Here is a 12,159-nt window from a genome sequence, read left to right as displayed (position 1 = left end):
ACAATATACTCTTCAACCCAAGCCTGTCCTGGAATTCATCCTCCAGAAAGGACCCAGAAAGGGGGAAAAGCTGAACGCTTGAAGGTCAACAGTGACCACCCCATAGCCAACCTCAGGAGGGCTGTCAACTCCACTTAGTGGAAAATCACATCAGAGCCACATATTACATGTGAACTACACATTTCCCTGTATTGCTTATGGTTACAAAAATGGCTTTTCTTTTTAAGCGAAAAAGGCAGCACACTAAACCATATGCTTTGGGGACAACTTTGTACAAAGACATCCATCCCTGTGGCAGGATAAATGAAGGGATGTGGGAGTGTGAGTGACTACTTTCCTTACACTACTGAGCGCTCCTTTAACATTATGACCATGTGTGGGTGCCATCAACCTGGTGGGAATCCAGGCTTCACTTACCAGCCGTCCAGCGTAATAAGTGTCCCCTTTAAGTCCCCTTTAAACTGTCCAATGACACCTCACACAGCGGCTCAGTTGCCTTCTCTCATCTCCACTCGGATCCAGTGCCCTTCCCCTACCCCAAATCCATGTGGCTTCCCCAGGGCCATCGTGTGGTAGGACTATCTTGTGACAAGGTCCACTGTCCTTACAGTGGCTCAGGCGGAATCCTGGAACCATGCTTGGTCCCCTCGTGAATCTCTCAACACCCCACATTCAACTCCCCAGAAAATCTTGCTGGATCTTCCTGCAAAAACATGCCCAGAATCTGCCTGCTTCTTGTGGCCTAAAGGCTTTCACCCTCAACCCCAGTCCTCATCCTCTCACTCAAGGATGTCTCCTGCCTCTTCATAGTTTTCCTGCTTCCTCCAAACCACTCGCCCCAAATCATTTCGAACACATCAGCCCGACTAACCTTTTAAAGTAAGTTATATCCTGTCAATGACACCCTCCCCCCCACCCCTGAAAACACCTTCTATGGCTCCCTAGTCCCCTCATCAGGAAGTCCTGCCCCCTCCCTTGCATTTTTCTGCCCTCAGTAGCCTCTGCCCTCCCCTCCAGCCGCACTTCCCCCTCTGCACTTTTGAATGAGCTCGCCCTGCTTGCTGGGCACCCTCCTTTACCTTGCTCCAGCCACCTGACTTAGGACAGTGGTCTCCACCACTCTGTGCCTTCTCAGCGTTACCTCCCACCTGGCCCCTTCAGAGGCCACCCGACGTCCTTCGCGCCTGTGTGGTCTCCACCTGCCCCAGGCGTGGAAGGTCCAGACAGGCAGGATTTGGGCCTGAACTTGTTCACTGTTTCATCCCTGGTCCCTAGAACCATGCCTGGCCTGTGGCCAGCATACATGAGATACACGTGGGCCTCTGAATGAATGGATGGTGGGGTGGTGTAGTCAACTTGGACGGCTCATGTAGAGGAACCGCAGGGCCATGCCTGGCACTCGGCAGGCATCGAGGAAGGCTCCATGCGCCTGGCACTCACCTCCCAGGAGCCTGTAGGCCACGCTGACGTTGGGGCAGAGGAACTGCACGGGCAGCAGGCGGAACTGGTGGAAGGTGCCAGGGGGCCTGTTCTCCCGGATGCGGAAGGACAGGCCTGACTCAGGGAAGCAGAGCTCCCGGGGCTTGAGGGCGCCGCAAGCCGGGAAGGAGGCGTTGATGATGGAGAAGTACACTCGGGCACAGCCTGGCCACTGGCACTCGCCCTCACGAAGGGATGTGGGTGACAGGAAGACCCGCAGGTAGATGGTAAGCAGCGGGAAGCCGCCGTCTGCAGAGACAAGTCAGGCCCCGCCAGGGTGTCAGCCACACCCACCCAGCTGGGACCTGAATGGGGAGAGGGCAGGAGCTCGGGGCTGGCGCAAAGCCTAGTCCTCACCAAGGCTAGCAGGGCTCTGCTGGGAACCCCGCCCTGCCCCCTACCTCCTGCTTGCCCCCTACGGCCCTGGACTTGGGATCTGGCAGCCTCAGGGCCCTGTGGCTCTGCTCCCTCGTCCTGGGGGGTGCCTCACAGGTCCATCTCTCTGATTATTCCAAGTCTCAGTTCAAATACCCTTCCTCAGAGAGGTGCGCTGAACCCTGGGTCTAAGATGGAGTGCTTCCCCAAGGCAGGCTCTTGGCACCTCAGGTGACCTCCCTTCCCTCCCTCACCCACTACCCCAACCACTTTCTTTCTTTTCTCACTTTTAAAAACACTACAGGGGTGGAATTGGGTGGGAGGGGGGAGAGAGGTTCAAGAGGGAGGGGACATATGTATACCTATGGCTGATTCATTGTGATGTATGGCAGAAGCCAACACAATACTGTAATTATCCCTCAATTAAAAATAAATAAAACACTTATTCTATTCTATTTTTGCCAGTGTTGCTGCTTGTGGGATCTTAGTTCCCTGACCAGGGACTGAACCCAAGACCTCAACAATGAAACCTCAGAGTCCTAACCACGGGACCCCCAGGGAATTCCATGCCACCCCTGCAGAGACACAGACTTCCCCAGCACCTAGAGAGGGGATTTCTGGCAAATTCCATCATGGAGGCACCATAGCAACCCCCGTCCAACCCATCTGGATCTCAGCTGGGGCGGGGGCTCTTCCTGGGCCTTCTATCTTAGCTCTAGGTAAGTGTCCCCCCGCTACATCTACTCCTCCCATATTCATCAGTTCTCTGCTTCTTATTAGCCTGTCCTCTGTTGCTCCAGTCCCCTGCTGTGGTTAATAATTCTCCGTATAAACTTTCTCTGTTCTAATTACTGTGATTTCTCTCCTGACTAGAGCTGGCAGGTGCATGAGGCTGCTCTCCAATCACAAACAGAACAGGCCTCCTATGAAACTCAGACCCTTGGCAAATTTCACTCTGGCAGTACTGTTCACAGCAGAGTGTCTGCCTCTCAGCACTCACAGGAGCTCAGAGCTGGCGTGAGGGTCCAGGGAGGCCATGTCTATAGAGCAAGAGGTGGGGTTGTGATCACCATTTGGTGCCACAAGGCAGAACTCTGCTCCACAAACAACCTCCTCCCAGTACCAGGGTCACACGTGGCCTTCACTCCAGCTTGGACCCCTGCTCTGAGAAGCCGTCCAGGCCTTCCTCCTGCTCCACTTTCCTCCCCGGCACCAGGCCCCAGTCCTCACCAGGTGCCAAGAGCAGCCTGCTGCTGATGGTAAGGTGGGCTTTCCGTGCAAACAGCTGCTTCTCCACCAAGTTCCAGATCATCCACTAAATCAAGATCTTGGGATGTCTCTAGCCTTTCTTAACTCTTCTCTCACAACCCCACATCTCTGTTAATCCAACTGGAAGACATTTGGAGCCAGCATGGAGAGAGCCCCTCAAGTCCTCCACATAAGTTCTCCAAAATCCCAACAGCCTCAGGAGGCCTGAGGGTCATCAGTGGTCCTCAAGCTCATCCTGGCTCCCTCACGGGCTGGACAAAGAGGACAGGCCAGCCCCATCTCACTTGCTCCACTCTTACACAGCAGGAGTCGTAGGAGCTGTGTGATGGGCTCTAAGGAAGGACCAGGTGAGGGCGGGGCGGGGTGGGTAATGAGGCATGTGGGGGTGGGGTCAGGGCCGCCCCCTTACTGAGGATGTTGAGCTTCTCCCAGGAGCTGTGGTCCAGGCTCTGGTTAAGGTAGAGAAGCCCCGTGTCCTCCTGGATGCGGACCCAGTTGTTCTCGTGCAGCCGCGTGTGGTAGGCGCTGTAGAGGTGCTGGCCCAGGCGGAAGCTGGGCATCTCCTCTGGCACGTCCTGCAGGGCATGGACATAGAGCAGGGGCGTGCCGGCTGGCTGGTCCACGTATAGCTTCTCCCAGTAAGCGTCCCTGGAGAAGTAGAGTCCCAGCGGGGCTGTGGGAGGCAGGGAAACACGTGAGGGAAGGAGGGACTGAGGGACGACCACGGTGCAGAGCCTAGCAGCCCTCCCAGGCAGACCACCTTTCCCAGCGGCCTAACTTCACATTTTAGTAATAGCTTCCTTGTGGGCCAAAAAAGAAAACTTCACTAATTTAAAATTCTGATCTAAGTAGGTCTTTCTCATCTGTATTCCTAAGAACATCAACACACAGTTATCTGTATAGCTAAACACTAGCTGCAAATACACTGCTTTAAAACAGAAAGAGGAGGAAGTGAGGAAGCATAAACAGTTGCAATATCATCCTCGATTACCTGAGATAGATAAGCATGTAAACCACTCGGCTTTCACCCAAGCTTCTGAGCAAATCACCTGGAGCCAGAGTTTTGAAGTGTACAAGACGCTGCCAGAAAAGCAGAGCAGGCAGGGAAGATGAACTAGAGCACTTTATAAGTAACAACATTCGTGCATGCTAAGTCGCTTCAGTCGTGTCCAACTCTTTGTAACCCTATGCACTATAGCCCTCCACTCTCCTCTGTCCTTGGAATTCTCCAGACAAGAATACTGGAGTGGGTTGCCATGCCCTCCTCTAAGAGATCTTACTGACTCAAGGATTGAACCTGCATCACTTACACCTCCTGCATTGGCAGGTGGGTTCTTTACCACTAGTTCCACCTGGGAAGCCCCTGTAAGTAACAAAATCTTCATCTAAAGTCAAACATGCTCCTACCATAGTACCGAAAAATTCCACTCCATTTATCTGAGAAAAATGAAAACATATGTCCGTCAAGTGACTTGTTCACAAATGCTGGGGTTATTCACAGAGCCAAGAACTGGGAAGAACCCAGATGTGTTCCAGCAGGTTATCAGATAACAAACCCCAGTCCATCACACCATGGAACCCTATGCAGTTAGGATGGGGCACAAACTATTGATACACACGACAGCCTGGACACATCTAATAGACATCCTGCCAAGTGGAAGCAGCAGCACAAAAGAATCACATGGCACCGTTCCAGACTGATTTTACGTGACAGAAATCAAACTGGGTACCAGCTGGGGGTAGGGGAGGTAATAGACTGGAAAAGCAGGGGGCATATTCTGGGAAACATACATGTTTCATATTCTGATGGGGTGTGGGTCACACAGGGACATCCATTTGTCAACAACATACAGCCAAGATTTGTGCATTTCAACGTATGTAAATGTGGCCTAAATTTATCACTGAGAGGCTATGGGTAGAGCTGTAAATGCCATGAGGAAGAGGGATGCTGACCATGGCCACGCTGGGTGAACCAATGGGGCACTCATCCTACTACTCTCTTGACTTGGTGTATGTTCAACATTTTGCATCATAAACAGTTATTTTTAAATAGTAAGAAGTTTTAAAAAGATGGATAAATGGGCAGGTGATGCTTTAAAAAAAAACTGAAAACCTGCCAATATTCTCTACAAAGCATAAAAAATACTAACACACAAAGCAAACATGAGAAACATTGTACTTGTGTGTAAGCAATTTCTCTTTTCAATCAATTTGTTTCCACCTACATTCTGCTTCTCTTGCAGCCACCAAGGTGAGTGGTTGGTCCGCTCCACACCAGTGGAAGACACCCTGGGGCTGCCTGGGTCCTTGAAGACGCACTTGTGTGTGGGAAACAATCAAGAGCCAACTGGAGTCAGGTGAGGAGAACTGGTGAAGACCTTTTGGATCCCAAAGTGGTGAAACAGAAGAAAACTGGAAGGTTGCCAGCACTGTGCCAGGCTTCCCAAGGATGACTTCAAAGGCAACCCGGCTGGGAATGCCAACTTGAAGTGTGCATTGATTGGGTCCCACCCACCCAGTGTGGGTGCTGCCCTGCCAAACAGGCTGGACCACGGAGCCAGCAGGAGAGGGAGGGAACAGGAAGAGAAACAGAGGGAGAGAGAGGGAAGGAGGGAAAAGACAAATGGGGCTAAGGACAAAGGTAAGTAAGGCGGAGAGGATGGAGGGGAGAGATGCTCTGGCCAGTAGTCAAAGGCTACTGCACACCCGGCACTAAAGACAGAGATGGAAGGAGGGGGCTGCAGGTACGGAGCTGACTTATTAGACCTTCGGAAAACTGCTCCCTAGGAGTGCTGTCCCTGGAGTGGGACCCAGAATCACTGGGTCTCTGCAGGTGAGGTACTGGGAAGGGCAGCTGAACTCCAAGGAGCTGGCCCTGTGCCCAAGTCAGGCTCTGCGTGTGACCTTCCTGCCCTGCCACCTCTTGGGGGAAGGGATCCACCCAGAGCATCATGCTGCCTGCCATCCAAGGCGGTGGCAGCTCCAGGAGCCCTAGGAAGAAGTCACTCTGGGGAACTCTGAGGAGGGAGCACTGAGACCTGACTTCCCTTGCCGGGGGTCTCACTGGTAGAGACCACGACAGGAGCCACCCACACATGGCTGGATGCCACCCTCCTGTCCCACAGCCTCCCAACTGGCCATGAGGACATGGGCTGCCTCTCAGATACACTCAGAGTGTTCATTTCTTTGGGATTTAGTAGCCAACCCTAGCAGGGATGGCTGGCAGCTCAGAGAACTGTGTCAGCCCCAAATGGCCTCAAGACTGGCCTTGATGCTTCTGTGAAAAGGCAGCCAATGGCATTAGCTCGGAGCAGGCCTTTTGCAAGCTGGGCAGAGTGACAGGCCACAGCTGACAGATCCTCCTGCACAGCTAGGATGCACTCCACTGGCTCACGCTTCCTGAGAAGTACACAGTTCGGGGTCCCAAAGAGGACCCTACAGCACTGCTCATACTGCTCTTGTGACAAAGGCAGGAGGGTCCCTGTGGTGTTTCCTCAGCCAACGAGAGGGAAGGGGCAGCTGCTCCCCACCTGTAGTGCACTGAAGCCCCAATGCACTGCCTGGCAGAGTAATAAACCTGGGTCTGCACTCCTCACAGAAATCAGAAGGGCTCCGAGCCCACGGTGGCCCCCTGTCCTGCCCCAGTAAGGCCGGGTCTGGGAAGGCAGATTCAAAGTGGGGGTCAACACCAGACACAGCCCTGCTGCCCCAAAACAAGTGCCTGATTCATAAGCAGCAGCCCAGCTTCCTTTCCCTCCAACACTCCATGAAGGTTGCAAGTCAAAGAGTCTAGGGGGAGCTCTGGGGTGGGCTGTGGGGGGCTGGGGAAGGAGCGCAGAAGCTGATGCTCACAGCCCTGCGGACAGCAAGAGGAGTGGCTTGCTTTTCCCTCCACTGCCACCTTCTCCAGAGGACCTGGCCCACCGCATTCACCCACCCCGCCTCTCAAAGGTGCAGAGTGGGGTGAGCACGGCCAGGTGGACTCACACAGCACGAGGCCAGGCCCCGTGGCACATGGTGACCCTGCATTTTCTTCGCAGCCCCAGATGGAGCTGCTGATGGGATCACTGCTTTGCAAACAGACACCTGGGCAGGACAGAAAGAAAGTTGTTTGTATGCTCGAGGGCACATGTGCAGCCAGCCAGGGGATTGGGATTTGGAGGGCTGTCTTTCCAGCAGCATAGCCCTCACCGGCCTGCTCAACCCCATGTCACATGGCCCAGAACCCACGGTTACTGTGCCCACCCTCCACCCCCACCCCAAGTCCTGAGCGGTGACCGCAAGTCAGGGACGCTGGCCTGCAGTAGAAAGCAGCCCCGGAGGGTGCACCATCTTTCGGGAAGGTTGACTTTCTGGCCACAAAGAGAATGAGAGATTTCCCAGTGGCTTGACAGGGTGGTGACCTGGTGGCAGTCCAGGCTTGTGACACCATGCTGGATGGGAAGGGGGCTCTGTGCTGCCAGCCTCCTCCTCATCCTGGCAGAAAGGTGAGCGCCAACCACTAGCGATCTGAGATGCTGCCTTCAGGGCCCCAACCCCAGAGCTGCAGGAGACTCAGTTGGTGGGGAGGGGGGAAGCCCAGGGTGGGTGTGGGTGGGTCCCCCAGATGGCACACAGCCAAGGGCAGCCTGTGTCTGCCAGCCTGCCTGGCCACCAGCTCTCCTTGGTGTGCCAGAGCTCTCCGTGGAGAAGTGAGGTCTGCATTCTGGTCTCCGGAGTACTGTCAAGGATGGTGTGGGACGCCTGCACCCACATCAGCAGAATATCGCGACTTTTGCCTTCTTATTCTCTCAGGATATAATCCCTGTGGCCTTGGTCAGCTGTGCAAGAACTGGCAGCCCTGGGAGCCACCCATGGGGGGTAGGGCTTGCAGATCGGTCTTCTAAGCGGGGGCGAGATGCTCACTCCACCTACCAGGTGTGAGGAGCAGATCCAGAATAGGGCTCCTCCCCTGGGGCCCCCTTGAGCACATGTACATTCAATGGTCCAGGGGCTGGGAGGTGCCTTGAGCTCCAGGGAGCCCCCACCTCCGAGCTGGTCCAGTCACCACCACACAGACTTCACGTGCAGGATGAGAGCACTGCCTGCTCTCATCTCTGAGCCAGGTCCTACAGGATCCATGTGGGGCCTGGTCTGTTGCTGCCAAAAGTGATTTGTGGGTTGGGCGATGATTGTGAGCAGAAACAGTCTTAAATGCACTTAAAACGCTTCCCAGGTGGTCCCTACTCAGGGCATGGCCGCCTTAATGCTCCTCCTTGTCACAGACACGTTTAGATGGAAAAACACATGGTCCAAGGTAGGGAACGAGGGTGTGGGTGCAGGGCTGGCCTCAGGGGGGTGTAGCCTGGGGAGACCACAGTTCCCCATACTTGGTTTAATGCTCTCCTGTCATTGTCCTAAAATAATTCATAATTCTAGAACAATCTGCATTCTATGGTGGGCCCTACAGATGATGGGGCCAACCCCAGAGGGTGAAGGAGAAGAGCCCAGAAAGGGCCATCAGAGGTGTCCAGTTTCCTGGGTCTGTGCAGCCTTTGTAAAGTTCTAGCCTCCTCTGGGCCTCATTTTCTCTGACTGTGAACAAGAGAAGGGCAGGCTGGGGAGAGGAGGAGCTGGTATAGGCCTCACCTTTGCACAGGTACATGCGGTATGAAGTTCACACTTCCGATTTATAATCACTGGGCAAACCTCTTCACTGCCCCATTAAATAGGTAAGAACATGGAGGCTGGGAGGTGAGAAGACTTCCCATGGTCAAACAGCTGGAGGGTGGGCATCTTGGGGTTTGGACGATGACTAACAAAGCGGCGATGGGACTCAGAAGCAAGGCAGATGCTGGCCCCACCAGGAAGCCCCAGGCCCTGCCAGCTGACCACCCCTCCCTGCTGGCACCGTTTTGCCAGGAAGGGCTTTTTGACCAACCTCTGATGAGAGTCTCCCCTGGAACTTGGGTCAGGTCAACACAGCAGGACTTGTAAAACCTGCCCCACCCACACCTTCCACCCCGAATGCTGCTGGGTGACAGGGTCCTCCCCCAACACCTAGTCCCACGTTTCTGCCTCGACAGGTGTTGCCAGCACCATGTGGGGTTCTGGCCCCTCAAGTTGCCCTGGCATCACACCAGAGGGTGAGGAGCTGGGCTTTGCTCTCACAGGAGTGGGGATGGGTCCCACACTGCTCATGACATACCTGCCAAAGGCCCTGGTTGCTGCTCGCATTTGCAGAGACCCCAGGCCCCCTTCATGGCCTGTGTGTGTATATGCATGAATGTGTATGCACAGGTATGCAGCAGATGGAAACAGAGACAGGCACGTGGGCCCAAGGCCCCATATCCTCCCACCCTGCCCCACCCCTGCAGGAGAAGATGTGCAACTAACACTCAGTGGGGACAGCAGGCAGTCCTGTTCCAAGGAGGGCCTCCTCCAGCATCTTTACAAGCAGAGCCACCAGGCATGGATGGTCTCATTCGGCACACGCAGTCACCAGCATTTTTGTATCCTGGAAAGGCAGTCTTCAATGCTCCACACCTGGCTGGATGTGTCATTTACTCACATTTGTATGCAGAGAGAAGCAGGCCCAAGTTTCTACTTCACTTTCACTCATTCAACTGTCCACAAGCTCAGCCCTGTGTGAACACTCACACATGAACACTGGTCATACTCGTACACATTCTCAGACCCACACAGAAGCTGTGAGTGCCCTCCTGTGCGGTGGAGGACCACGCAGGTGGACGAGGGTTTCTGGTTGCCATCCCTCACTTCTGCAGCACATTGTGGGGACATCCTGCATGCTCTGCCTCAGTCCATGCCAAATGCACGCAGCCCCTTGGCTCCAACGTAGCCCACGCCCTTGCCCCGCGATCACCTCCCATAGCCCCCAGATGCACCCATCACCAGCCTTTGTGCACCAGCCTCAGCTCCCCCGTGTACTGGAGGGTCACCTCCCGCTGGCCCCCGAGGCTGCAGACCAGTCCTGGCCCCTGCAACCCAGCCAACTTCTCAATATGCAGTGAGCTGTGACCCCACTCTGGGGAGGGAGCCCCTTCCCCAAGCTCCTGCCCTCTGCCTCAGGGTGGCCCACAGCTCTCTTACACTCATCACTGCCGATCAACTCTTATGTTAACCTCCTCTGGTCCAGTCGCTGTGTGGGTGTCTCTGGATTGGACCCAGACTGATACACACATCTCTCTTACACTTAGCATGTCACATGCACATTCTCTCACACTGTTGCAGACCCACCCCCACCTCCCCCATCTTCTTGCTCATTTAGTGAGACATACCGAGCCTACCCAGCCCTAACTGCAGGCTCACCTCACCAGTGCCCCCTGGTCAGCCCTGGCCATGAGAGGCCATGCACAACTCCCCTGAGGTTCCTTTGACCTCCTTGCTACCCTCGACCGAGGATGTGCTGCCAGTCTGACCATACCAACCCAGATCCAGGCAGGTGCTTCCTAACTGGGCACCCTTGACTAGAGTGAGTGGCAGTCACCGTGGTCATCCCACACAAGGCCCCAGACAACCAATGTCCTAGGACTGCAATGTAAAAGCCAGAATTTGGGGCTCTCAAGAAAAAAACACATGGCAAGATGGTCTGATCTAAGAACTGAGTGGGGTGATAATAGTGCCCACATGTGTGTGCAAGGCAGTACCTTCCCGCAGAATCCACTCACCGGGCAGCCCTGCTCCTGCCTGTGACGAGCACCAGATCCTGCAGATGACAGCTTTATTATGGCCCAGCACAATCTCCTTAACAGACGGTGGTTTCCTAATGCCATCACTTCTGCAGGAACAGGAAGCAGACCTCATGGACTCCTCCCCAGGGGCTGCCCCTCTCCCTGAGGGCCAGCTGTCCCTGTGGAGGGTCCCCCTAGCCCCACCGCCCAGACAGCAACTTTTGGCACCATTATCCTCTCCTCGTCCACCCCATGCCCCTCCTCTCATATCCTGTTCACATTTTCTCTTTATTCTAGTTGAATATTTGACATGTACAAGCAGTATATTTTGCAGAACATTTATGTCAAAATAGTGTTCTGCAACAGACACTCATGAACCTGTGGCCAACTTAACTGGACGTTTAGCAACAGTGCTGCCCCTCCCACACGCCCCTTCCACCTCATACACTCACAGAAACATGAATCTGGGTCTTTGTTTCCCTTGCCCCTCTTTTTAAAACACTTTTACCTTATTCTTGAAAGGCACTTCTGCTGGGCAGAGAATTCTGTGTGTGTGAGTGTTCAGTCATGTCCAACTCTTTTGTGACCCCATGGACTGTAGCCTGCCAGGCTCCTCTGTCCATGGAATTTTCCAGGCAAGAATATCTGGAGGGAGTTGCCATTTTCTCCTCCAGGGGATTTTCCCGACCCAGGGATTGAATCTGCATCTCCTGCATTGGCAAGCAGACCCTTTATCAACTGCGCCAACTGGGAAGCCCACTTGGGAAGCCCTGAGACTTCTACAGGACAGTTATTCTGTCCTTCAAAAGCGTGATTCTGCTGTCCTGCTTCTGAGAGGTCTGTACTCATTCTGATGATTCCCTTCTTGGTTCTCTCTTCTCTCTGGTTGCTTCAGGACCTCCTGTGTTTGGTGCTTTCCTATTTCATTCTGATGAGCCAGCCTGCTCACCCCCATGTGGGTTTCCTCCGTCTCAGCTTATCTTCTAGGTGTTCTCTCCAGAGCATCCTTAAGCAAATGGCAGCCAGTCCCACAGCTCGAATGGCTGCCTCTGGGCCAAGGAATGCCACGTTCACCAGCCCTGACCTCCACCCAAGTACCAGAGACATCCGTACCAACTCGCTCCATCCTCTCCCTCATCTCAGTTCAGCTTAGAGGACCACCTAGCCTCCCTGAGCCCACTCTTTTTTTTTTTTTTTGGCTGTACTGGATCTTAGTTGTGGCATGCAAGATTTAAGTTCCTGGACCAGGACTGAAGCCAGGCCCCCTGCTTTGGGAGCACAGAGTCTTAGTCACTGGACCACCAGGGAAGTCCCTCCTTGAGACCACTCTTGACCCCATAGGCCACTTGCCCCAGAGCAGCCAGGG

The 12,159-nt window shown here is 54.3% G+C and overlaps 1 protein-coding gene across 1 annotated transcript in view; it reads right to left on the bottom strand.

Moving 5' to 3' along the window:
- The window catches only part of LOC122691295 (proto-oncogene tyrosine-protein kinase receptor Ret-like), a 53,153-nt gene that overhangs the window by 26,594 nt on the left and 14,400 nt on the right, over positions 1 to 12,159 (bottom strand). The window contains exons 2-3 of the mRNA XM_043897928.1: positions 3,533 to 3,796; positions 1,441 to 1,728 (exon numbers count right to left, since the gene is read on the bottom strand). Of these exons, the coding sequence (XP_043753863.1) occupies positions 1,441 to 1,728; positions 3,533 to 3,796 (552 nt within the window). The remainder of the gene's footprint in view (positions 1 to 1,440; positions 1,729 to 3,532; positions 3,797 to 12,159) is intronic.

Source organism: Cervus elaphus, unplaced genomic scaffold (genome assembly GCF_910594005.1).
Source record: "Cervus elaphus unplaced genomic scaffold, mCerEla1.1, whole genome shotgun sequence".
Taxonomy (NCBI): Eukaryota; Metazoa; Chordata; class Mammalia; order Artiodactyla; family Cervidae; genus Cervus; species Cervus elaphus.
Note: the sequence above shows the minus strand (reverse complement) of the source record. Positions and strands in the feature narration are given on the sequence as shown.